The sequence below is a fragment of the Balaenoptera physalus genome (genome assembly GCF_965194825.1).
Source record: "Balaenoptera physalus genome assembly, chromosome: 7".
NCBI lineage: Eukaryota > Metazoa > Chordata > Mammalia > Artiodactyla > Balaenopteridae > Balaenoptera > Balaenoptera physalus.
Window position 1 is genome coordinate 88,370,513 of NC_138886.1, and position 26,922 is coordinate 88,397,434.

The 26,922-nt window shown below is 38.6% G+C and overlaps 1 protein-coding gene across 1 annotated transcript in view; it reads left to right on the forward strand.

Moving 5' to 3' along the window:
- HABP4 (hyaluronan binding protein 4) overlaps window positions 1-26,922 on the forward strand; it is a 34,338-nt gene continuing 7,416 nt past the window's right edge. The window contains exons 1-5 of the mRNA XM_082469826.1: window positions 1-472; window positions 5,049-5,211; window positions 10,597-10,758; window positions 10,962-11,030; window positions 14,713-14,796. Of these exons, the coding sequence (XP_082325952.1) occupies window positions 112-472; window positions 5,049-5,211; window positions 10,597-10,758; window positions 10,962-11,030; window positions 14,713-14,796 (839 nt within the window). The 5' untranslated portion in view covers window positions 1-111. The remainder of the gene's footprint in view (window positions 473-5,048; window positions 5,212-10,596; window positions 10,759-10,961; window positions 11,031-14,712; window positions 14,797-26,922) is intronic.

Below are 26,922 nucleotides of genomic sequence, written 5' to 3' on the forward strand. Positions count from 1 at the left end.
GGGCTGGGCGGGGAGGGATGTAGCTGCGGGTAGGATGGGTCATCGCTGCCGGCTTCGGTGAGACTCGCTCGCGTGGACCGCCCGCGGCGGGCCCGCAGTGGCCGCGGCGGCATGAAGGGCGCTCTGGGGAGTCCTGTGGCCGCGGCCGCCGCAGGCGCCGCGATGCAGGAGAGTTTCGGCTGCGTCGTGGCCAACCGCTTCCACCAGCTGCTAGACGACGAGTCGGACCCGTTTGACATCCTGCGCGAGGCCGAGCGCCGACGCCAGCAGCAGCTGCAGCGCAAGAGGCGCGACGAAGCGGCGGGGGCGGCGGCCGGGGCTGGCAACCGCGGCGGCAGGAGCCCGGCTGGGGCCTTGGGCCACAGACCCGGCGCGGGCGGCGGCCGGAGGGAGTCTCAGAAGGAGCGCAAGAGCCTCCCGGCCCCCGGCGCGCAGCAGCCAGACAGCCCAGGGGGCGGCCCTCAGCCGCCCGGTACGCGCGCTCCGCCCGGCACCTAGATGCCCCCGGGTGGGCGCGGTGGGCGGGAGGAGAAGGAGAATGGGGTCATGGAGGTCACCTCTCCTCAGCAGCCCCACGACCTCCTACTACGAGACTGGGATCACTGGAATCTGTTCCAGAAAGGGGAGGGGGCTCCGGGAAGAGTTGGCTGGAGTTGAGGGTCCCTGTGGCCGAGGAGGGTGGGAAAAGAGAACGGGGTGGGGGGGGTGTCATGCCCCTTCTGGCCTTTCCCAGTCCCTTCTGGGGGCGAAGGAGAGTGCAGGCTTGGAGTAGGGGGTTTCAGAACGCTGAAACTGAGGCTTTACAAGTTGGGCAAAGTTGAGGGATATTTCTGGGTTGGTGTGTGGGGGCGAACACTGAGGTCGCTGCCCCGGGGCTCTCAGATCTAGAACTAGCAGGGACATTCTCCATCCTGCAGCCCAACCTCTGCAAGATTCGCGTCGGGAGGCAAAAAGTAGTGTGGTGGGAAGGAGGGAGGGGAGCGCCTTTTAGGGAGAATGGAGGAGGGCGCACGCGGACCCTGGGGGTGGTGGCGAGAACCCGGGGTGTGTGAAGGATCGCCGGGGTGAGGGGCTGGGGCCTCTGTGATAGAGGGAAGTCCTGGGTGACCTCGGGGGCAGGCTGTGACGTCAGGGCCGCGAGCAGAATGCGGCGGGGGTGGACGCGGGGTCCCCGGCGGCGCCTTCCAAGCTCTGTGCCTTCACCCATCCATCCCTCTTAACGGAGCTTCCAGCAGTCATCCCGCACGAGTTTTCAATATAGCAGGCAGCATTGATGGGTTGTGTAACTTGTCCTTAACTCAGGCTGCTTTAAGAAAAGCGTTTTTAATTAACCTTTTCAACAAGAATATTCAAAGCTCCCCACTCCCTGCTTAGCCAGAACGGCAAGTGCAAAGCTTGGTGTACTACTCTCTGCATCTAGGGACGGAGGGTGCTTAAGAGTCTTTTCTCACCTGAACTGCATCAGTGGCAAAGCCTACAAGTTTCCACCTGTGTTTCCTCTGTTTTTCAAAAATAAGACAGTGGTCCTAAGGTTTCCGTAAAAAGAATGTTAAGATGTATAATTCGACCACTCCAGCCAGTGTTTGGCAGTGTATTCAACTTGGCTTTACTGACTTGGTCCTTGCTTGATAAAAATTGTGCAGCCCAGCCCTGAGAGAATAACACCTGATTTGAGTGTTGGGGCTTTGACTCCTGCAACTAGGTAATGTTTACCTTTATCTGTGGAAAGTTCAATCCAGCATTATCTCTTGAAAATCAGAAAATTAAGTCACTATAATAAAAATATTGAAAATTATTTAAAATGCTATTGGATATCCCAAGACTCCTTGGTAGGCCAGTACATTTATGAGCCTATTTAAACAGTGAGTGAGACTTGAGGTATTTTGTACATTTTGCATTATGTTCTATCTTTTCTTCTAAATCTATTTAGATAAATATCATAGTAATAAGAGAATTGGGAAAGGCTAAGCTTTATTTTTTAACAAGTGAAAATATGTATTTTAATGTGAAACTGAATTTAGTTTTCTATGTCCATGTATTGCTTTTTAACCTTTTTACTATTAAAAATGTCATGCATTTTTGTTATAAAAATTTTAAACAATTCAAAAGTGTATGAAGTAAAGTGAAAATCCTGTATTTTTCTTACTTTTAACACCTTGCATTTACATACATAATTGCACAGAGTTACTTCTTTTTTTCTAAATTTACCTGATATAAACTGGGTTGTAACCTGCATTTAGCGTTATGATCTAGTACAGTTATAACTTGCTAAACTAATAAACTTAGCACTGTAATCTAGTACATTTATAACTTTTTTTCTGTCAATTGTTTATGATCCAAGTGATCTGGCTTTTGAGATCTATATTAAAGAATTTTAGTTAGTTTTGTAGTTAAAATGGAAATTTTGTAATTCTAGTTCTTTCTCAAGTATGTTATTTCAGGAGCAAACAGCTCATTAATTTCCGTTTATGTAGTTACTGTGCTAAATTTATCTGTAATGGGTGTTAGAGAGCTACTCTCTCAAGGTTTTGTAGCCCTAATTGATATGGACTGTACTTTTCTAACACTCAAAATTTTTAATTTAGTTAGAATATTATAAATGAATGCTTAGTGTAGACAAGAATCAAAGTCAAAACAAGTTTGACATATAACGGAAACATTAATCTCAAAAGGATGTGGAAATCATAAGATTTTCCCATAGAAATAGGTTTTTAATGGCCTTCACTATTTAACAATATACAAAGACCCTTGGACGAGCCTTGCTCAAAAAAATTCGTCCTTGAAGTCTTCAGAGGCTGTTTCAGCTTTGCTTTTCCTGGCCTTTCAGAGCTAATCTCTGAGTCAAAGCTCAAATTTATTTGGGGGAAATCTCACTGTAAATTTTATTGTATTCTAAATTTATTCACAATAAATTTTATTGTCCCTTCATGTGGGCTTGGGGTTACATCAGTGATCAGACTGCATATGCCAGCCTATTATTGGAAAGGGCTAGTAAAATTCAATGTTTGCATATCCACTTGGAGCCGCTGATCTAGCACAGAAAAACTAGGTTCAGTTGCATTCTTGAATCCCTTAATAGTAAATTGTGGGAAAAACTGGACCCCTATTGTCTTTGTTTTTTGGATTTTGGGAGGAAAAGGAAATGTTTGCAGGGTATTGATAATTATTCTAATAAGTTGCCAGTTATATTTAATGGTTTTCAACTTATACACAGAAGCTTTGGAAGAAGCTTTAGTATAAAGTATGCAGCAAATGTCATTTTAAATTTTGAATGATGAATTCCAAATTTAATTGATACAATTTTTAAAATAACCTTGAAAGCAGAAAGAAGGTGGGAATAAGCTCCTAAGTAATTCTGTAGTTGAGTGGAGATATTTAGTTTTTTTTTTTTTTTTAATTACAGGTTATGAATAGGAAATTTGAAACTGTATTAAAATAACTTTTTACATTGAGGGAAAAGTATTGAAAAGTATTGTTACTGTTGATGTTCTTGCTGTTATGTCATGGTCTAATATAGTTTTCAACTTGTTAGGTAGTTAACTTTCACAATAACATTTTCTACCTTACATTTTAAATGCCTCTTCCAAATTTGATCTCTCTTAGTAACGTGTGTGCGCTCGGATCTGGCATTGCATACTCCTGGGCAATTGGGCACCAGTGTCAGTCTCTGTTTCTGCAATAAAAGCATAATGCTCTGTTTATGATAACATCTTTCCTATATCCTAAACATGTCACAAGCTCAGATTGTGGCTTCAGGAAGCAAATCAGATTTAAGCATTTCCTAGGTTATGGGACATTAACTTACGATTGAACTTAGATCTGTTGTGCAATATTTCACATTTCAAAAAAATACTTTGTTAGCTAACAAGTAATAAATCGCACAGTTTTGTGTTACTGGTGTCACGACATGATTTTTGCTTTAAAATGAGATTAGTAACGTATTGGAACTATGTTAATATTTACATGTGCCTAGTTTATAAGATTAGATAGAAAATATTAAGTGGGAAAATAGGAGAATACATGTAAACATATATTTCTTAAGAGTCACAAGTATCTGCCTAAGTAGAAGAGGAACCCAGTAGTTTAAAAAAATACCCATTAACTCAAGTACATTTAATATTTTTATAGCCATACAATAAATGTGAAGGGTGACATACCAAGAAAAATCTAAAATTTTCTACTAAAATGAAAATTGTACATAATGTTTGAGATGGAGACCTATTAAATGTATACAAAGAAAAGATAAACACACATTTTTGGAAGATGATTTAAGAAGTAACAAAGTTTTTCACAATATATTCACCAAATATTAGTTGCCTTAAGACATAGACCCTGCTGAAAAATTTTAAAGCGTCAAAACCTAGAGGAGTAAAAAGAGAACAGAGAAGGCTGGAGTGCCCCAGCCCCTACCTCCTCAGTGCTGGCCGCTCCATGGATGGGAGATGCCCCTTCAAGTGCTGTCCAGCCCTTGCATGAGTTGGCAAATACCAGCTTGGCCTCATATTTGAGAAGTGTGATCATAATGTGTAAATCCCATCAAAGAGCAGGAAAATCTGTTTTCAAATGAGAATGATATAATGGTACAAACTATTTAAAAATGAAAACTTTATTAGCCAATGAATGATAAACTATAGTTGGGATTCTCAAAATATGTTCTGGAATACAGGATATTTATCCTTTAGTTTTCTGGAAGGAACTTAGCTACCATGTTTTGATAAAGCTGCTCTTGTGAAATGTAGTTGATAATATATCTCCGTAGCTATCACAGAGTCATTGTAAAATATCTGTAATTGTAAGTTAGTTGGTATAGTTTATCTTATCATACTTTCTAGGACATAGGGGGTTCAATGGTAATGTCAAAGTTTTATTAAAAGACGACTCTGGGCAGTAGTAGTATCAGCAACTTTTTTTCTTCTCTGAACTTTTCCAAACTTCCCAAATTTTCCTATGACACTGATTTCTAGAAAAGTAAAATTTAAAAGTACCTGTAATAACGTGCTGCTGCAGACCTTGTGTTCTAGCTCTCCCCTTTGATTTCTCCCTGTCAGGCCAGAAACGAACTTCCAGAAGAGGCGAGCAGCAAGGATGGAGTGAGAGCCGGGGGACAGAGGTGACGCTTGATAGAGCAGAGCGGAGATCCTACAGGGAATATCGACCCTATGAGACGGAGAGGCAGGCAGACTTTACACCTGAGAAGTTTACAGATGAAAAGTAAGTACTGCAGACCTCGGCCTGGAGGGTTGGGGGAACCAGAAGGATTTTCAGAGGACTACTAGCCTTTGCAACATTTTTATGGTGCCAGTCCTGGGAATATTTTGCCAATTTAAGTACCAAATCATACTACCTTAGGTAACACGTGAAGCACCTTCCATTTATCTCATAGATGACCTTAAGTCTTGGTTCAGGAAATCATTACACAATGAAAAATGGATTACTTATTGGTAACTATGAAAAGCATTCTTATAACAAACTATATAGGAGTATGCTAAACTGATTAAATTTTCTTTTGAAATTTAGGCCAGGGATATAATTATGTTCTTGATTTAGCAATACTAATTTGGGCTACTAATGAATTTAAACAAATTCCTAGCCCCATGTCAGGTCAATAGGTTATCGTGATGAAATTGGACAAAATAACTGATAAAATATGTGACACAAGTTTAAGGCTCCCGTGCCGTCTCTAGAAAGTGCTCTGACCTGGAAGATGGTCTCAGGCTGGTGCAGCCTGACACCCTTCTGAGTAATGTGGCATGTGGGCTATCATGCCCACCTATACACAGAAAGCAGTTCTTAGTGTCTTACGCTTGGCACTAACAAGATGGATGCTTGATGCCTCAAGTTTTTAATTATTAAACCTGCATAGCACTGGGTTTAGATTAAAACAAAACAACTTGTGAATCATATTTAAAGGAAAAGAAAGTTAAAAAGGCTAAAAGAGACTAGAATAGTGTACAGTTTAATGTCAAGGGAGCCGTTATTCCCAAAGTCTTTCAACTTCTTGACTACCTATTCCACTACACATTCAAAACAGAGATGGTATATCTGCCACCATGTTAGAGGATGAGGGCTAGAGAAAGGCTTAATTCTGCTTTTTTGGGTGATTAGTTCAAATTTGCTATGTAACAGCCGCAGTCTGCTTGCTTACAGAAAGCCTTCTGGATCAGAGCTGCTTATTTTTGGAAGCATTTGTGTATTTTTTTCCTTCACTGCAGGGATTTATTCTGTGGAAATACAGAAATTATAACTCATGTTTCCAGCTTTTTTAGTAGCAAAATTATGAGTTTTTTTAAAAGGATAAGTCTTTATATGTTACCATGAAAAAAACTGCCTATTTTGGATACAGAAAGTTTTAAGAATTATGTAAGGAATTCCCATATACCCTCATCCAGATTCTCCAATAACATTTTACCACATTTGCTTTATCATACCCCTCCCTCACTCTCTCCTTCCCTTTCTCCTCTCTCTCTTTCTCTCTGTCACACACACACACACACACACACACACACACACACACACACCGCTCTTTTTTCCTTGGCATTTGAGAGTAAGGTGCAGGAATGTCTCTTTATCCCTAAATACTTTAAATATATTTCCTAAAAACATGGTACAATTATCAAACTCATTAACATTGATACAATACTATTATCTAATTCTCTAAATTATGTAATCTACAGACTACTCAAATTGCACCAATTGTCCTAATAATATCCTTCTAGCAGAAGAAAAACAATTTTGGTTCAGGATTCAGTCCAGGAATGTGCATTGCATTTAGTCTTCTTTAATTTAAAACAGCTCTTCAGTCTTTCATTTATTTATGGATTTGACATTATTTAAGAGTATGGACCAGTTATTTTGTACAACAGCCCAGAATTTGAGTTTGCCTGCTCAAATTCTTAATGCTCACCAACCTATTAAAAAAGAGGATAAGCTACATGTAGAAGAATGAAATTAGAACACTACCTAACACCATCCACAAAAATAAACTCCAAATGGATTAAAGACCTAAATGTAAGACCAGATGCTATAAAACTCTTAGAGGAAAACAGAGGAAAAACACTCTTTGACATAAACCACAGCAAGATCTTTTTTGACCCACCTCCTAGAGTAATGGAAATAAAAACAAAAATAAACAAATGGGACTTAGTTAAACTTAAAAGCTTTTGCACAGCAAAGGAAACCATAAACAAGATGAAAAGACAACCCTCAGAATGGGAGAAAATATTTGCAAATGAAACAACAAAGGATTAATCTCCAAAATATACAAACAGCTTATGGAGCTCAATATCAAAAAAAACAAACAATCCAATTAAAAAATGGCTGGAAGACCTAAATAGACATTTCATCAAGGAAGACATAGAGATGGCCAAGAGGCACATGAAAAGATGCTCAACATCACTAATTACTAGAGAAATGCAGATCAAAACTACAATGAGGTATCACCTCATGTGGTCAGAATGGCTATTATCAAAAAATCTAGAAACAATAAATGCTGGAAAGGGTGTGGTGAAAAGGGAACCCTCCTGCACTGTTGGCGGGAATGTAAATTGATACCACCACTATGGAAAACAGTATGGAGGATCCTTAAAAAACTAAAAATAGAACTACCGTATGACCCAGCAATCCCACTACTGGGCATATACCCTGAGAAAACCATAATTCAAAAAGAGACATGTACCAAAATGTTCATTGCAGCACTATTTACAATAGCCAGGACATAGAGGCAACCTAAATGTCCATTGACAGATGAATGGATAAAGAAGATGTGGCACATATATACAATGGAATATTACTCAGCCATAAAAAGAAACGAAATTGAGTTATTTGTAGTGAGGTGGATGGAGTTAGAGTCTGTCATACAGAGTGAAGTAAGTCAGAAAGAGAAAAACAAATACAGTAGGCTAACACATATATATGGAATCTAAGGAAGAAAAAAAAAAAAAAGGTCATGAAGAACCTAGTGGCAAGACGGGAACAAAGACACAGACCTACTAGAGAATGGACTTGAGGATATGGGGAGGGGGAAGGGTAAGCTGTGACAAAGTGAGAGAGTGGCATGGACATATATACACTACCAAACATAAAATAGAAAGCTAGTGGGAAGCAACCGCATAGCACAGGGAGATCAGCTCTGTGCTTTGTGACCACCTAGAGGCATGGGATAGGGAGGGTGGGAGGGAGGGAGATGCAAGAGGGAAGAGATATGGGAACATGTGTATATGTATAACTGATTCACTTTGTTATAAAGCAGAAACTAACACACCATTGTAAAGCAATTATACTCCAATAAAGATGTTAAAAAAAAAAAGATGTGGCACATATATACAATGGAATATTACTCAGCCATAAAAGGAAACGAAATTGAGTTATTTGTAGTGAGGTGGATGGACCTAGAGTCTGTCATACAGAGTGAAGTAAGTCAGAAGAGAAAAACAAATACCATATTCTAACGCATATATACGGAATCTAAAAAAAAAAAAATGGTACTGACAAACCTAGTTGCAGGGCAGGAATAAAGATGTAGACATAGAGAACAGACTTGAGGACATGGGGTGGGAGGGGGAAGCTGGGGCGAAGTGAGGGTAGCATCGACATATATACACTACCGAATGTGAAATAGTTAGCTAGTGGGAAGCAGCAGCATAGCACAGGGAGATCAGCTCGGTGCTTTGTGATGACCTAGAGGGGTGGGATAGGGAGGGTGGGAGGGAGGCCCAAGCGGGAGGGGATATGGGGACATGTGTATGCATATGGCTGATTCACTTTGGTGTACAACAGAAACTAACACAGTATTGTGAAGTGATTATACTCCAATAAAGATCTATTTAAAAAAAAAGAGAATATATTTTATAAGAAGGGGATTATAAAGAAGCAATTGAGCATATATTTAATTGGGGGTGGGGTAAACCTGTGGGATAAAGAAAAATGATTTAAGGGATTAAAATAGACTAGAACACAGGGTTATTTTTAGGGTCAGCTTCAGTTACTATTATATTATTAATGAATTCGTTATTTTATCAGTATCTGATCTAGATTTCATGTAAATTTAGACCCGATTTTGACTATTGGCATTATTTTCCATATAGAGTTTTATGCTTCATTTCTTCTCAGTTTTTAGGTAGACTTCTTTTCTTTTATGGCCCTGTCCAACTTCCTGGTTAAGAACTTACTGTTACTTTTCATTTGTCATTGTTTTAGAGCTCTGCTTTAGATATTTACTGTAATGTGGAATCAGATTCTACAACAGTCTCTATTTAAAATTTTGGTTTTGGTCTGGGGAGGTGGGAGACAGAAAGGCCAGCTTGGAGAATTGATTTAAGATGATGTTTCTTGAAAGAGACTGGCATAAAGTTAATGATTGGCGCTTCTGTATTTCTTTATCTTTTTGAGTAAGGAGAATTGTGAGTTTTGTATCTTTTTATCGGTGATTGTATAGTAGCTTTTTAATGTAATATTTTCAGCCTGTTTCAGTAGACTGGAACACACCTCTAGTTCTGGTGTTTGAGCCACTAATGTCACTAGATTTCAATAAGTAATTTGTTGCTTTAAATGTTTTTAAAAGCCTTGACAAATTAAAAAACATAATTTATCTTATTAAACTAGGATTTAACAATGAAAAAGATGAGGCCCTTCCTGCAGAAGCTTTGAGTCTGGTGGAGGAGAGACAAGTCCTCATAAAAAGTGACAGTGACCAGATGGTAGCAGAGAATGGATGTGAGGAGAAGCGGGCGGTCAGGCCCTGGATCCAGTGGGTGTGGCAGGGAAAGAGTGAGAAAAGGCAGATTCTTGGCTTGGACACTTCCACGTTGTGAGTTAGGGACCGTAGTAGGAGCAAGGGGTCAGTGTTGGTCATGTATCTTCAGGGCCATGGGGTGACATAGGGGGATGTCCAGGAAGTAACTGGCTTTGTGGCCTGAAATCAGAGAGACCCCCAAATGAGAGACACAGGGTCACGTGAAGGGGCCATGTACCATTAGCATAGGGACGAGGACGATGTGTACAGGAGGTGGGGAGTCAGGAATGCTGGTGCTCTTAAGGACAAATGGGTAGGTATCCAGAAGATGAGATATCCAAGACATATTCCATGAAAAAGGCAAGGTGTAGAACCTTTCCCTGTATGTGACTCTGCAGTGTCTGCCTCTGAGAAGTGGAATTGTGTGGCCAAGAAGCAAGAGGAGTACCTTGTGAATGTTTGGGTATTACCTATTTCAAAAATCATTTTATAAGGATGAGCAGGGAAAGAGAAGCCAGAAAGGGCAGAGGAAAATTAGTGGTTGGCAGTGTCAAATGATGCATAAGGGTCAAATGACCTAGAGACAAAAGTTGCTATTGGATTTAACAACAAAGACGTCATCTTCAGCTATCTTCCTCATCTGTGGGCACTAGTTGTAATTAAACGACTGTACGTGAAGGGCTCAGAACAGTGCTAGAGATAGTATGTGCTCAGTAAATTTAACTATTAATTTTTTTATTCAAGACACACAATTCTTTCCAATATACTGTAGGCATAATGTCCTTCTAGAATTTTTTTTTTAATCAAAAAAAGCCTTAGCTCTTTAATGCAATTCACTGCTTTTTATTATACTCATCTCTTCCAAGACCAGTTGACAGGTTTGATCGAGACAGACCACTGAGAGGTCGTGGAGGCCCAAGAGGGGGCATGCGAAGCAGAGGCAGAGGTGGTCCTGGGAACAGAGCTTTTGACGGTTTTGACCAGAGAGGGAAACGAGAATTTGAGAGATACAGTGGGAATGATAAAATGTAAGTTTCTTTGTAAATGGCTATTTTCCCTTTAAGATCTTGGTGTGAATCTGTTGTGTGTTAATATTTAGTTGACTTTATACTAGTATGCAGTTATTCCTAAGGGGGCTGATCCTGGGACAGTTTTTATGATCAACTTTTCTGATTTGGAGATTGACTGGAGACCAGCTTCCAGTTTAAGGGAATATTCTTTCTTTTTCTAGAGCAATCAGAACTGAAGACAACATGGGTGGATATGGAGTTCGCACCTGGGGATCAGGTAAAGATACCAGGTATGGTGCAAATGTGTACCTTCTGTGAACCTACAATTAAGTGGAAATATCTGGATCTTTATTTGCCTGTCTTGAAAATTATGTCCTCTGTGTTATGCTTGCCATGTCTTTATACTTGTGTGCTTTACGTAGCGATTGAATTTAGGCTTTTGTTTCATGAGATAACTTTTTAAAACAGTTTTGCTATGTTGCGGTTAGATTTGAAACTGCTTTCAAAATTCTTTTATTTTATCTTATTTTAGCCAAGCAAATTGTATATTTGCTGATGCCCCAAGCACATGGCACTGTATATTTGCATATGCCTCAGAATGCTTTTTAAATTCCTGGATATTCTATACTTTATTTTTCTGTGACTTTCCAAAGTTTTTGTATACATTGCCTCTTTTTTTTTTAAACAAGTTTATTTATTTATTTATTTATTTTTGGCTGCGTTGGGTCTTCGTTGCTGCGTGCAGGCTTTCTCTAGTTGCGGCGAGCAAGGGCTACTCTTTGTTGCAGTGCGCGGGCTTTTCATTGTGGCTTCTCTTGTTGCGAAGCATGGGCTCTAGGCGCACGGGCTTCAGTAGTTGTGGCACACGGGCTCAGTAGTTATGGCTCGTGGGCTCTAGAGCGCAGGCTCAGTAGTTGTGGCACATGGGCTTAGTTGTTCCGCAGCATGTGGGATCTTCCCAGACCAGGGATCGAGCCCGTGTCCCCTGCATTGGCAGGTGGATTCTTAACCACTGCGCCACCAGGGAAGTCCCTGCATCTTGATTTTATAAAATCATTTGCAGATGAATGCTCAATGACAAGTTTCACCTGAGGTTCAAATTTGATATTTCTCAGGCTTTATGATATCTCAGATCTGTGCCAGTTTTGCTACTTAGGGGAGGTGCTTGGTTCTGCTATTTCTGTCATTTCAGGGCTGCAGGGAAGTACGAGGAATGGGTTGCTCCAGGATGTGTTGCAGGGAAGGCTTTACACAAGTTTGAAGGTTTGAGGGGATCCAGACTTCCACTTTTTTTCTTTTGAAGAATATAGGCTCTTTACATAAACTTATTTTTCTTAAATTTTTATCCTTAAAAACAAATGTACAAAATGAGATCAAATGTAAAATTAAATTTACTACCATTGCACATCTGTGTTGTCCTTGAAAAGAAACTTGTTGAATGTTTGTCAATCTAGGGTTCTATAGAATCTCAAATACAGACTTTTTCATTTTGTTTTATTTTACTGTAATAGTATATTTTTAAAAAGTAATATAGGTACTTTCTGCATCATCTGATTTACTAGCTTATTTAATACTACCACCCCATTTCAGTTTGCATTTGAGTTTAAAATCATTTTGGCTCCAAGTGATTACTTACTCTAAGAGGTAATTATTGACCTTGGAACATGAAGAAGTGACCACAAGTGCTCCTGGCAGATGGTATGTCCCAATGTTAAAATGAAACGTGCCCCATGGCATTCATTTTGGATTGGTTTGTGAGTTATAAAGTCAAAGCGCTTAGGTGGTAATAATGTGTAATTGAAAGTTCTTTTGTAGAATAAGACTTTAATTTCTTATTTAATACATTGAGATTTTGATTTGCCACCATGGTATAGTGCAGCTGAGTTATGATTAATGAGAAAACAGCAGAGGTGAGCCTAACAATAAGTGATGTGTTCGTGGCTGACAAGGGCGAGTGCTGCACCACGCATTGGAGGTGTGAGGGTTTTGCTGTAGTTTAGTATTCCTGTTTGAAGACATTGGCAGTATAACTAGATCTAAGGACAAGATGCTTTCAAAATGGTGTGACTGAGCCATTTCCATTGTTATTGGTTTTCTTCAAGAGTTTGACTGTTAGTACCTGTGCTGAAAATAGAATTTTCTCCATTTGTAATAATTTTAAAAGTGTAATATCAGATATTATTTTCTTGTTACTAACTGGAATAGACACCCACAAATGCAGTTTTTAATAATACTGCATTCCAACTTTTGTTGTGAAGAGCCAAGACAGTTTTATGCAGTAATCAAGCAACACTGGATTAAATCTGTTCACTGTCATAGATTTGGTTAAGTATGAAGTCTGATTGAATTTGAACTAGTTAACAAAGCATTGAGGTGTTTAAAATTGTTTTGTAACCATACTTGTGCAAACAGGCATTTTCTACATAAGTATAACTGAAGTCAAAATATAGGCATGGGCCCTGGAGCTTTATCTTTCTTCTAATAAATCCAACATTGGTGATTTACTTTCAACAAAATAATAAAATTTGCCAAAATAAATTGTTGCTAATCTTGAAACTTGTTCTGTAGTTTTGGTCATATGGTTCTATAAGCTATGGTTCTATTGAGCTATAAGCACAAAATTAGCTTTATGTTTATTCATAAAATAATTTAGGTCAATACAGGAGGGAGGTCTGTGATTTTTCTTCTAAATTGATTGACAGGTTTAAGAATTGCTGGTCTCTTTGTTTTGTATTCTGCTTCTTTTTTCTTCCCCTATATAGTTATAGCCCTTTTATGATTTTTAATTGTTGAAAGCTATGAACTGTCAGTGAATCCATGTTTTTTATCCCCTTGGTTTATGACATGGCCAAGGGAATAAAGAGAAAGTTGGAGTAATACAGCACTGCCACTGCTGCTAGACTCCTGGATGCTAAAAACTCCCATGACCCACGAGGGTCAGGCTGATGTGTAGAGGCTGCTTTTGTTAGAGGACTTCAGTCAGGCAGAGCAGCAGGGATGTCCTTCCAAACAGGGAGAACATTTGATTTAGGACCTTTTTTAAAAGTAAAAATTATTTATTCAAATTTGTGTTGGAAAACTGAGTTTTTTTTAAAGTTGATAACAATGGCTTTGAGTTGAGAATTAAAATATTTTTAATGTAAAAACTCTATTCTTTTATTACAGTTCAATTTATGTTTACTTAAAAAAAACCTGATTTTATGAAGATTTTTCCTGAACTGGGGATGAAAAAGTGCTGGGTTCTGAATGTAGAGTGTAAAATATTTCTATTATATTGACCAATTTTAGCATTTTCCTGAGAATGAAATTTCTTTTGCTGGTACTTTTTTAAAAGTAATGTTCGGATAGGATTAATGTCAACATAAAAAAATTAAGATTATGTATTTAAAATTCAAATTGTTTTTCACTGTGCTGTAATTTCTAATCTGCAGATTATGTATTTAGATGTGATGGTATGTAAATTGATGTTTCAAAGCCTTATTTTTCTGGTATGGTTATCACCAGCTTGTTTGTAATCCTACACATTCCTTTTTGTGGAATGTTTCCACTTTCTTGCCATTTTCTAAAGTTTGAAATGGCATATTCTTAACTATTTTAAGTCATTTAACACTAACAGGTTGAAAATTTTTATGGCCCCTGTTAATATTTGGAATTTCCTAGGATAATAAGAGTTTTGAATAATTGTTCTGGTCCTTTACAATCTGTTTTTAATTTTAGGCCATTCATGGAAACTTGTATTTCTCAAAGTACTTTTCACACTTTTGGAAATAATTTATATGGATTAGCAATTAAGAGCATTTTTCTTCTTCTTGTTTATTTTGATGTGGGTTACCTGTATGTACATATTAATTCCTTGAGGGATGTTTACTTAAGAAAAAGGACATTGAAATGTGGTTTTTTTCTATCTTGAATATGTAAGGGCATTGATGTAAACAGATCTGTGTGACTAGAGTGGTTCTTGCTGCTTTGCAGTGACATGGACCCGACTGCCCCCATGGAAGAGACCACAGTGGTGGAGGAGTCCCTGGGCCCCCTGGAGGAGGAATCTCCAGCCAAGTGGGTATTTCATTCATTTTACCCATTGGGTTGTTGGTGGTTTTCTTAAAGATTTATAAGAGGTCTTCATAGAATAGGAAGCTCAGCCTTTCATCATATCACAGAGGGTTATCTTCTTAATGTGTTAATGAATAATCAAACTAATTAATAGTTCAAATCATCTAATGAATGATTATTAATGATAATTAATGGGTTGAATTCAAGTATTCTGTCCTGTGCCTACAACTTATTTTCCATCAGCAGCCTGTACTGTGACTAGTCTCTCTCTCATCAGGACCCCCATCTTTTGTCCCTTTATTCTCTCCCGGTCCCTCCTTCCTCTTTTCTTCATGGAGCTTAGTTCCCTGGTCCATCTGTAGCACCCTTGCCAAGGCTTTAAACTCCCTTGCCCCTTGGGTCTATGAGTACCTTGCTAGCAAATGCACCCACCTCCTGGACAACCGGTAGCCATCTGCCTTCTTTCTGCCTGCATCCACAGGCTGAGCACTGCAAGATACTCAGCAGGACTGATGGGAACCCCTGTAAATTCCCGATCACCACATTCTGAACTGAGCCCTCAACACCGCCCAGCAATACCCATTTCTTGGATTCGCTCTTTCCCCCACCCACTACAATGACTGGCTCAGTCCTTCCTGTCCCCTCAGAGCCCTGACATTGCCCCCCACTTTCCCCTTCTTCCATCCTTACGACACCCACACCTCCTCTTTCATTTTCTGGGTACAACTTGGCCTCCTTTGTCACAGAGAAATTACACCACTCTCAAAGGTGCAAACCTGCCTGCACCTGCCTCCTGGGCTTCTTCCCTTGTGGTAAAATAGAGGCACCATCCCTCCACCAGCCTCTCCAGCGTTTGGATCCTATTTCCTACTGACTTCAGAGAAATCTCACTATCAGTTAGCTCCTTCGTTTTTAGGCATACTCACTTCCTTCTTCCCATCTCTGGTCTTCTTATCAACATTTTACCTGCGCTCAATCTCTCCTGTTTTAAGCCTCTTGTTGCCCCTACATTCACATTCAGCTGCCTTTTTCGGGGTTATGTGCATTCTTTCTTCATTTCCTCCCCTTCACTTCATCCTCGCTTCACTCCAGGTCTGGCTTTGTCCTCATTGCCCTTCTGAAACAATCACCACATGTCTCCAGACCTAACAGATGTTTCGGTCTGCATCTTTCTTGACCTCTCAGAACATGTGACTTTACAGGCATACCTCAGAGATATTGTGGGGTTTGATTCCAGACCACCTCAATAGAGCGAATATCACAATAAAATGAGTCACACGATTTTTTTGGTTTCCCAGTGCATATAAAAGTTATGTTTAGACTATACTGTAGTCTATTAAGTGTGCAATAGCATTATGTCCAAAAAAAAAGTATACATACCTTAATTTAAAAATACTTTATAGCTAAAAGATACTAACCTTTTTAACATATTTATCATCTCAGCCTTCAATGAGTCATAATCTTTTTGCTGGTGGAGGGTCTTGCCTTGATGATGGCTGCTGACTGATGAGGGTGGTGGTTGCTAAAGGTTGGGGTGACTGTGCAGTTTCTTAAAATAAGACAGCAATGAAGTTTGCCATATTGACTGACTCTTCCTTTCATTTGAACACTTAGAGGCCATTATAGGGTTATTAACTGGCCTAATGTCAATACTGTTGTGTCTCAGGGAATAGGGAGGCCCCAGAAGAGGGAGAGAGATGGGAAGGCCAGTTAGTGGAGCAGTCAGAACACATACAACATTTATTGATTATGTTCACTGTCTTATGTGGGTGCAGTTTGTGGCACCCCAAAACAATTACAATAGTAACATCTTTGTATCATTGGTCACAGATCACCATGATAAATATAATAATAATGAAAATGTTTGAAATATTTCGGGAATTACCAAAATGTGACACAGAGACATCAAGTGAGCAAATGCTGTTGGGAAAATGGTGCTGCTAGACTTGCCCAATGCAGGGCTGCCACAGATATTCAATATGTTAAAAAGGCAGAATCTGTGAAGTGCAATACAACAAGGTATGCCTGTGTTGATTTCCTCTTAACCACAACCTCCCATTGGTTTCTGCATTCTTCTGGCTTGCTTTCTGCTGCTCAGTTCCTCCTTTGCAGACTCATCCTTGTCTTTCCGCTCTTTTAAAATGTTGAGTTCTTCAGGGCTCTGCCTTAGGCCCTCTTCTCTGTGTCTAGTGTCTCTTTATAGGATCTCATGCACTCCTGCAGCTTGAGTTGTCATTTATCCCCTGACTCCAGAATATATACCTCTGGCTCCAACCTTCAACATGGACTCCAGGCCCATGTGTCCATCTGCCTCCTAGACACCTCCCTGTGGGCATCCCAAATGCACCTCATGCTCAGTGTGGCCAGGACTGAGGTCCACAAGCCCCCACCCTCATTAGGTGTTTCTGTTTTGTGGAACGTCATTGCCATTCATCCAGTTGCACAAACCAGAAACCTAGGAGTCATTCTTGAGATTTCCTTCTTCTTGACCCACTGTCTCCCCAAAATCCAATCTGTCACCATGCCCTGAGGAATGGTACCCTTTTATATCTACCATCTCCACTCGCCATCATAGTCTCCGCTACTGCTATCTGCTCTCTCACCAGAGCTCCTAATGGGGCTCCTTGCATTCTCACATTCTACCAACCCACCCGTTTCACACCAAAGTGGCTTTCACACTGCCATTCTGATCATCATGCCCCTACCCCTCGAGTAAGACCCTCCCCCTGGTGGCTTCCTGTCCTTTTTCTGTCCCTTGCCCTGACCTGCACAGTCCTGCATGGTCTGGCCCATGAAGAACCCTCAAGTTCAACCACTCCTGTGCCTTCTCCAGGTTCACCATGTGGCCCTTATTTCATGTTCCCAAGCACCTTTCTCCAGCTCCTATGCCACACCTGCCAAAGAGCTTTTGCAAGTGCTGTTTTCTTGTTTTTCTGTACCTCTCTTCCACACCCCCTTCACCCTTCACCTATTTATTTAACTCTTACTCATCCTTCAGCTGCGAAGAGGCAATGCTTAAGAGCAGAGACTCTGAGCCAGTGTTCTGGGTTCAAATCCCAGCTCTGCCATTTACTAGTTTGGCTAAGTTATTTAATCTTTCTGTGCCTCAGTTCTCTTCATCTGTAAAATGGGAATAATAATAACACCTACATCAGAAGGCTGTTATAAGGATTGGTTGGGTGTGCATGTGTTTCATGTAGAGTGGGGCCTGGCATGTAGTTAGTGCTGTATAAATACCTACTATTATTATTGTTACTTATTACAAGAGTAAAGTGCTACGATTGATGATTGTGAAAGCTGTTAAGTTACTATTCAAAACAACTAAGTAATGTATTTAATTAAAGAAATAGATTAATAGTTAATATGAATATTTAGACAGTAAGTTAACTAAGAAAATAGATCAACAGTGTATATGAATGTTAAGAAGTGAGTTAATTAGATACCTTCAGGAAAAATTGGATCCTTTTTGAGCCAGTAAACCATTTATACAAATTCAGGTAATATAAAGCAGAATAATAGAGAGTAAATTATAGCATAACTGTAATCTTTAGAATTGATTGAGGTACTCTAGCATTCATAATATTAGACAAAATAATTATTGCAATTAATCAGTTATTCTGAAAGACAAAATAATACTTAATGATTTTGTTGGCAGTCTCATTGTCCGCGATATCCTAGTGGAGCTAGTCAGCAAATCTCTCTCCCTCTGCTGAACATGCTGGACAGTGAGCATCCAGTTAAAATTGCAGGAGCTGCAGTGCACCGCAGCTGCAGTCTAGTGGCCTACCACATGAGAAATTCTTGTTTCTGCACTGCCTTGTCAAATTTTAAAATTATTACTAACATTTGTAGTAATACAATTATAGTTTTTTATAATTTCAAAATTAGGCTTGTATATGCATTCTAGGATGGAGATGCTCTCTGATCTTGGCTTTGTCGGGATATTGACCTAACAGCCAAGCTTTCAGCATTCAGCCAGAATGTATATTTAGTGCAATTCTTGGTTTAGAACTTCTTGGTAGGTGAATTTAATGTACCCTTGCTTATTTTCAAACCTACAACCCAAAGTACATACATTTTCCTCAAATTGGACACATTTTGTTGACAGTTATATGTGCTATGCCCTTCCTTCTTCGTTTCATTACAGAAGTATTACATGTTTCTTGTCACGTGGTGTTCTAATGTCCAAGGATACCTGTGACAGTTTCCTGTTTTGCTTTAAGAGTAAGTCTAATATTTATTGAGCATTTCTTGTGTGCCAGGAACTGCTCTAAATGAGTCTATGGCTTAACTCATTTAACCCTTTGCTGCCTGTGAAGGAGAAGGTACTGTTCCTATTCTAATGCTGAGACATACAGATTAAACAACTTGTAGTAAATGTCAGAGCCAGAATTTGAACCAGGTATTGTGGCATGAACATTCATGTTCTTAACTGTACTGAGTGGTAGGAATGGTTAAAAGTGCCATTTAGACTGACTTGCTATTAAGAACTGCAAATGGGAGAAGGTGGTTCTGTAAGCAGGGGAAGAGCTGCCAGGATCACTGAGGATTTCCCTATTAAGTAACATGGATCAACAACTCCCTTCCATCCTTAAAAATTTTAAACTCTATGAAAAGAGAATGGTGAGGAAGCATTATTACAAAATATCTGCAATTAATTATTTTGTACTTTGTTTCCAAGGGTATTTGCTTAGACAATGAAGATTGTTATGTACTGAGTCTTCTTAAAGCAGGACCACACCTCTTTAAAATTTTTATCGCAAATTTATGAGGAGCTCAAAGTTTATCATGAAATTCACTTCCCTTTCAGTACTTAATTTTTTTCTTTTATCACTTTTTTGGCTGCATAGGGTCTTCGTTGCGGCACGCGGGATCTTTCATTGCGGCACGTGGTCTCTTTGTTGCAGCGCTCGGGCTTCTCTCTAGTTGCGGTGCCTGGGTTTCTCTCAAGTTGAGGCACTCGGGTTTTCTCTCTAGTTGTGGCGCATGGGCTCCAGAGTGTGTGGGCTCTGTAGTTTGCGGCACGCGAGCTCTCTCCTTGAGGTGCACGAGCTTAGTAGTTGTGGTGCGCAGGCTTAGTTGCCCTGTGGCATGTGGGATCTTACTTGATCAAACCCACATCCCCTGCATTGGAAGGCGGATTCTTTACCACTGGACCACCAGGGAAGTAGCCCTTTCAGTACTTTGGAAGGACGTAGGAGGTATTATTTACATGTTAGGTTAGATCCACTTGCCGCAGTTAAGTATTCAGTGAGTAAAGTTTTATTTCTAGAACCCACTTTCCTTGATTCACTGCACATTTTCATTCAGGTGAAAAAGTATTGCCTGAATGGAAGTTTGGACATTTGAATTGATGATTTGTATGCTTCCTCTGTCCATATCTTGACTATCTTCCATCTAAGCATTTTTTCTGCCATCTTATTCCTTAAATAGCACAGAGGTTAAATGCGGGCTTTGGAGATAGAATGAATGGATATGAAACTTGGCTCTTTCATTTATTTGTTAGCTGTATAACCTGTCTCCTTGATTTTCTTACCTGTAAAATGGAGCTGTTAATTTTAACTAACTTGTGGCATTAATTATCATGAGCAAATTAATGTAAAGCACTTTGAATAGCATCTGGCACCTAGTAAACATACAGTAAATATTAGCATTATTATCCCATTTATTTCTACATAAAGATAACTGTTGTTAAAACAGTTCTATTTCTTCTATAATTTTACCCATTTAGAAACAAAATGTATAATTATCAAATCTTCATACAGCATTGTTCACATTACAAGTCATAGATTTGATGACTTATATCTATAAGCAGTTTTGATGGAAAATTCTTTCCAAAAATTTTTTATCATATTGGGTGGGCCAAAAGTTTCATTCGGTTTCTTCTGTAAAATGGCTCTAGTAGCACTTAGTTGTCTTTAACTTCATTGGAAACAATTTTGTTACATTGTATTTGACAGCTGTCATATTAGCGTGCATTTAAAAAAGACATAAAAATTGGTGAATTTTTGTGTAGCCATTTTAATATTGAAGATGGAAGAAAAAAAGCAACATTTTCGGCATATTATGCTTTATTACTTCAAGAAAGGTAAAAACGCAACTGAAATGCACAAAAAGATTTGTGCAGTGTATGGAGAAGGTGCTGTGACTGACCAAATGTGTCAAAAGTGGTTTGCAAAGTTTCGTGCTGGAGATTTCTCACTGGACGATGCTCCACAGTTCAGTAGACCAGTTGAAGTTGATAGCGATCAAATCAAAACAATAATTGAGAGCAATCAGTGTTATGCCACGTGGGAGATAGCCGACATACTTAAAGTATCCAAATCAAACGTTGAAAATCACTTGCACCAGCTTGGTTATGTGAATCGCTTTGATGTTTGGATTCCACATAAGCGAGAAAAACCTTCTTGACGCTATTTCTGCATGCGATTCTCTACTGAAATGTAATGAAAACATTCCGTTTTTAAAACAAATTGTTGGGGACTTCCCTGGTGGCACAGTGGTTAAGAACCCACCTGCCAATGTAGGGGACATGGGTTCGAGCCCTGGTCTGGGAAGATCCCACATGCCGCGGAGCAACTAAGCCAGTCCGCCACAGCTACTGAGCCTGTGCTCTAGAGCCCGCGAGCCACAACTACTGCAGCCCGCGCGCCTAGAGCCTGTGCTCCGCAGCAAGAGAAGCCACCGCAATGAGAAGCCTGCGCACTGCAATGAAGAGTAGCCCCCACTCGCTGCAACTAGAGAAAGCCTGCACCCAGCAGCAAGGAAGACCCAACTCAGCCAAAAATTAATTAATTAATTTAAAAAAAAATTGTGACAGGCGATGAAAAGTGGATACTGTACAACAATGTGGAATGGAAGAGATCGTGGGGCACGCAAAATGAACCACCACCAACCACCAAAGGCCGGTCTTCATCCAAAGAAGGTGATGTTGTGTATATGGTGGGATCAGAAGGGAGTCCTCTATTATGAACTCCTAACAGAAAACCAAACGATTAATTCCAACAAGTACTGCTCCCAGTTAGACCAACTGAAAGCTGCACTCAGTGAAAAGCGTCCAGAATTAGTCAACAGGAAACACATAATCTTCCATCAGGATAACGCAAGACCACGTGTTTCTTTGATGACCAGGCAAAAACTGTTACAGCTTGGCTGGGAAGTTCTGATTCATCCTCTGTATTCACCAGACATTGCACCTTCGCAGTTTCATTTATTTTGGTCTTTACAAAATTCTCTTAATGGAAAAAAATTAAATTCCCTGGAAGACTATAAAAGGCACCTGGAACAGTTCTTTGCGCAAAAAGATAAAAAGTTTTGGGAAGATGGAATTATGAATTTGCCTGGAAAATGGCAGAAAGTAGTGGAACAAAAGCGTGAATACATTGTTCAATAAAGTTCTTGGGGAAAATGAAAAATGTGTCTTTTATTTTTACTTAAAATACCGAAGGCACTCTTTGGCCCACCTGATAAACCAAGAACTGTAAAGGTCTTTGAATTACTCAAAAAGGAATTGTTAAATTTAGAGTGATAGCAGTTATGTTGCTTTTATAACTGTTAGAAATATACTTGCATTAGTCCTTCCTGGAACTGAGAATTAGTTATATCTCTTCCTGTTGAATATCCAGTCTTTGCTAAAACGGCAGTAAAAACTACATTCAGAGCTGATTCAAATGGGAAATGGAATCTGCCTTACAGAACTGTCATAGAATGTGTTTTGTTTGTTTAGAGTGTGTTTTTTATAATTATTTTTGGTCAATAGGCAATGAAGTTAAGGAGCCTGTCCTTGGTGATTTTATACTGCTCCCAAAATGGCTTGTTGAAATAGCAGGTGATAAAGGAGAATGCATGGGGGCATCTGTAAGAACACCTCTGAATGAGGCACATCTGAGTGAAGGGTGTCAGGTTGATCACTTTCATGGATGGAATCACTTGTGGCAGATGCTCTATTCTGAACTGCACTATTTGCTTTATTTTGAGTGTCTGTGTCGCTTCAGGGCTGCATTTCTTACATGCCTTCTACTTTTTCTAGTTGTTTATGTTTAGATATATTTTTTAAGACAAACAAGCAAACAAAAAGTACTTCTTTTGTGGTCTTAACACAAAATCTGTTCTTATTGAACTTTTTGGAATTTATTAACTTCTATTAGGTTATCTTAGTTATGAAAGAATCCTCAAATTCATAGCATCCGGTTCCACAGATTTCTTAATTCTATCACAAGTAGGCTACAGAAACCCTCATGATTCCTTAATATTTCTTTATTTTTAGCTCTTTTTGTTAAAAGTTATAGAAAAAATGTATATAAAATAAGAATAGTATATTGAAACTCCAAGTAAGTTATTCAGCTAAACTGTTAGCAAATCATGGTCATTCTTGTTTCATATATTTCTCTACCCACTTCCTCTACCTCCAGGATATATTATATATTATCCAAAAATGTTTCAGAATGTTATATCTAAAAGACTTCCTTTAAAAAAACCATAACTGGAATATCATTATCCCATCTAAAACTTTTTAACAATTCCTTAATATCATTAAATATCTAGGTAGTTTGTCAGTTTCCCTGATTATCTCAAAATCCTTTTTTAAAACAACTTATTTGTTTGAATTAATATTGAAATATACATTTTAATTTCTATGTTTCTTGCATCTCTTTTAAAAACAGCTTTATTGAGATACAATCCAAATCCAATAAACAGCACATATTTAGAAGGTACAGTTTTACAAGTTTGAAATCCATAAACAATCAAAATAATGAGCACATCTATCAACCCAAAAACTTTCCTTGTGTCCCTTTGTAATCCCTCCATCCCACCCCTTTCCCCCAGGCAACCAGTGATCTACTTTTTTGTCATTAAAGATTAGTTTGCAATTGCTATAATTTTATATAAATGGAAGCATACAGCATGTATTCTTTTTGTATTCTTTTTTTGTCTATATTCTTTCACTGAGCACGAATATTTTAAGATTCATCCAGGTTGTTGAATGTATCAGTAGTTCCTTCCTATTTATTGTTGAGCAATATTCCATTGTACAGATAGACCTCTATTTGTTTATCCATCTGCCTGATGATCATCATTTGGGTTGTTTCCAGTTTTTGCTATTATAAAGCTACTATGAACATTTCTGTGTGTGCCTTTCTGTAGATATACATTTTCATTTCTCCTGAGTGAAATGGCAGGTAGTTATGTAACTTTTTTAGAAACTGCCAAACTCATTTTCAAAGTGGTTGTTCCAGTTTTTATAATTTTTAGGCATTAGAATAGGTGTATATCTCATTGTGGTTTTAATTTGCATTTTCCTAATGACTAATGATGTTAAGCCTCTTTTCACGGGTTATTTGCCATCTGTATGTCTTCTTTAATAGTCTGTTGAAATCATTTGCTCATTTTATAATTGGTTTGTTTTCTTATTACTGAGTTCTGAGAGTTCTTCATATATTCTGGATTCAAGTCCTCTATCAGATACATGATTTGCGAATATTTTCTCCAGATCTGTGGCCTGATTTTTTATTCTCTTGACAGTGTCATTTTTTTTTTAAATGATGACCACCCATTTTCTTTTCTTTTTTTTAAAAAATATTTATTTATTTATTTTGGCTGTGCCAGGTCTTAGCTGTGGCACATGGGATCTTCATTGCAGCATGTGGGATCTTTAGTTGCAGCCTGCGGGCTTCTTAGTTGCAGTTTGCATGCTGGATCTAGTTCCCCGACCAGGGGTCAAACCCATGCCCCCTCCATTGGGAGCGTGGAGTCTTACCCCCTGGACCACCCAGGAAGTCCCCTCTTGACAGTGTCTTTTGAAGAGCAGAAGTTTTTAATTTTGAAGAAGTTCAATTTATCAGTTCTTTCATTGATCATGATTTTGGTATGAAATCTTTTCCTAACCTAATACCACAAATGTTTTCTCCTATAAGTTTTATAATTTGGGGTTTTATATTTAGGTCTGTGATCCATTTTTTAAAATTAACATTTGGTCCATTTTGAGTTGACTTTTATATACAATGTGAGGTATGGATAGATGTTCCCTCCTTTTTTTTGCATATGCATATCTAGTTTTTCCAGCATACTGAAAAGCATTATTTGAAAATCAATCACCCATGTATGTGTGGGCCTATTTCTCTACAGTCTGTTCCATTGGTCTGCCAATATCAAACTATCTGGATTACCCTGAAGTCGCTTTTAATCTATGTGTCTTCTCTTTTTTTTTCCCTTGCAATTTATTTGTTGAAAAAGCTGGGTCATTTGTCCAAATAGTTTCTCAGAGTCAGAATTGTATTGATTGCATCCCTGTAAGCAGTGGTGTGCTGGTAAATATTTAACATCTGGTTCTCTGGGATGAAAAAGCCTGGATCTGTTGCACTTGCTAGTTTCTGTGGTGTAAATATTGCTACCATGGCTGATTTAAAACTACCAAAGTAACATCATTGAACACAGAGTGGGGAAAAGATGTGCAGTAGTACATCGTTGCGTAGTATTTCCACTCTACACATAAAATAGAGATAAATAACTTCAAGTGCATAGGAAAAGGCAAAATGTAGTGAAATAATTAGGGAACAATGAGTTGTGAGGATTTATTACCTTTGTTTTAACATTGTTAATTATGCGTTTCTATAATTTAATTTTTAACAACTGTATTTCACAGCCAACTCGCAAAATTCCTGAAAATTTAACAATTGGCTGTTATGACTTGGTGCAAGCCAGTCCCAGCATGGCATTGTAGAGTAGTCCAACATGTTTCTCTGTTCTTCATATTTTTTTAAAAATTTCCTGAATATTAATAATGAGAGGCAGAGGTTTGATTAAATTCAGGTTCAACTTTTTGGCAAGATTGTTTCGTAGGTTATGGAAGGCTGCTGATTATCATTGCCTTTATCCATTAATTCATTAGGGCTGCAAATTAGTGATAGTCTAATTCTATCATTCTTTCTTCAGTTAAGTAGCTGGGATGGTCTGTAAAGAAAAGCTTACTTAGAACTAGTTGATTACACTGAGTGTAAGTTTGTTTAGGAAATGAAGGATGCATAAAAGGCATGTTTTACTTTTAATTTACTCATTTTCAGAATAATGAGCTGGTTCCCTCATATCCTTCAAAGGTGCCAGTGACTTTTTTTAAGTGTCATTGTGAACTTAGAGATTTAAACATATCTGATGTGTTTCAATCCACTGAGTTTTTATGCTTATTGGTGCTTAAACTGATCCATTTTTTGACTGAAGGGAGCCTCTTCAAGTTGATTCTTGATCCTTTTGACACACATTCAGTGGTCTTTGATAGCTTCCTTGCTTTCTGGTAAGACATGTTTCAGACTCATCATCTATACTTCACCCCTCATACTGAGTCATTTTTCCAGGGAGCCAGAGTCCTTTAATAGAATATGGTATTTAGAACCATATGATATCACTTATATGTGGAATCTAAAATATGACATAAATAAACTTATCTACGAAACTGAAACAGACTCACAGACATAGAGAACAGACTTGTGGTTGCCAAGGGGGAGTGGGTGTTGGGGAAGGATGGATTGGGAGTTTGGGATTAGCAGATACAAACTATTTTACATAGAACGGATAAACAACAAGGTCCTACTGTTGTATAGCACAGGGAACTCTACTCAATATCCTGTAATAAACCATAATGGAAAAGAATATGAAAAAGAATGTATATCTATGTATAACTGAATCACTTTGCTGTACAGTATAAATCAACTGTACTTCAATAAAATAAATTAAAAAAATATATAATATGGTATTTAGAGACCATAGTCTAGGCACTAGGGTTACTTACTGCTACTAGGTTCTTAACTGTTTCTAGGACATTTAAGTGGACAGAGCTGAGGAATACACACACACACACACATTTTTAAGCTAAAATATATTATGAGTTCATTCAATATTTCCATTTGAAATTTAGGAGTACAAAATTTTTAGCTAAACTTTCTTAAGTTTGTTTCTCTTTTTCTTCCATGCTGAAAATCCCAGTTGTCAATAACATCATACTATTACTCATTTGCTGCACACATGACAGTAACAAATAACATTACCAACACTACCTCCAATAATATTATTAAAAAGTTATATACAGAGAGATGAATAATTATAAATTTGGATTTAAAGGCACTTTAAATAGCTTTT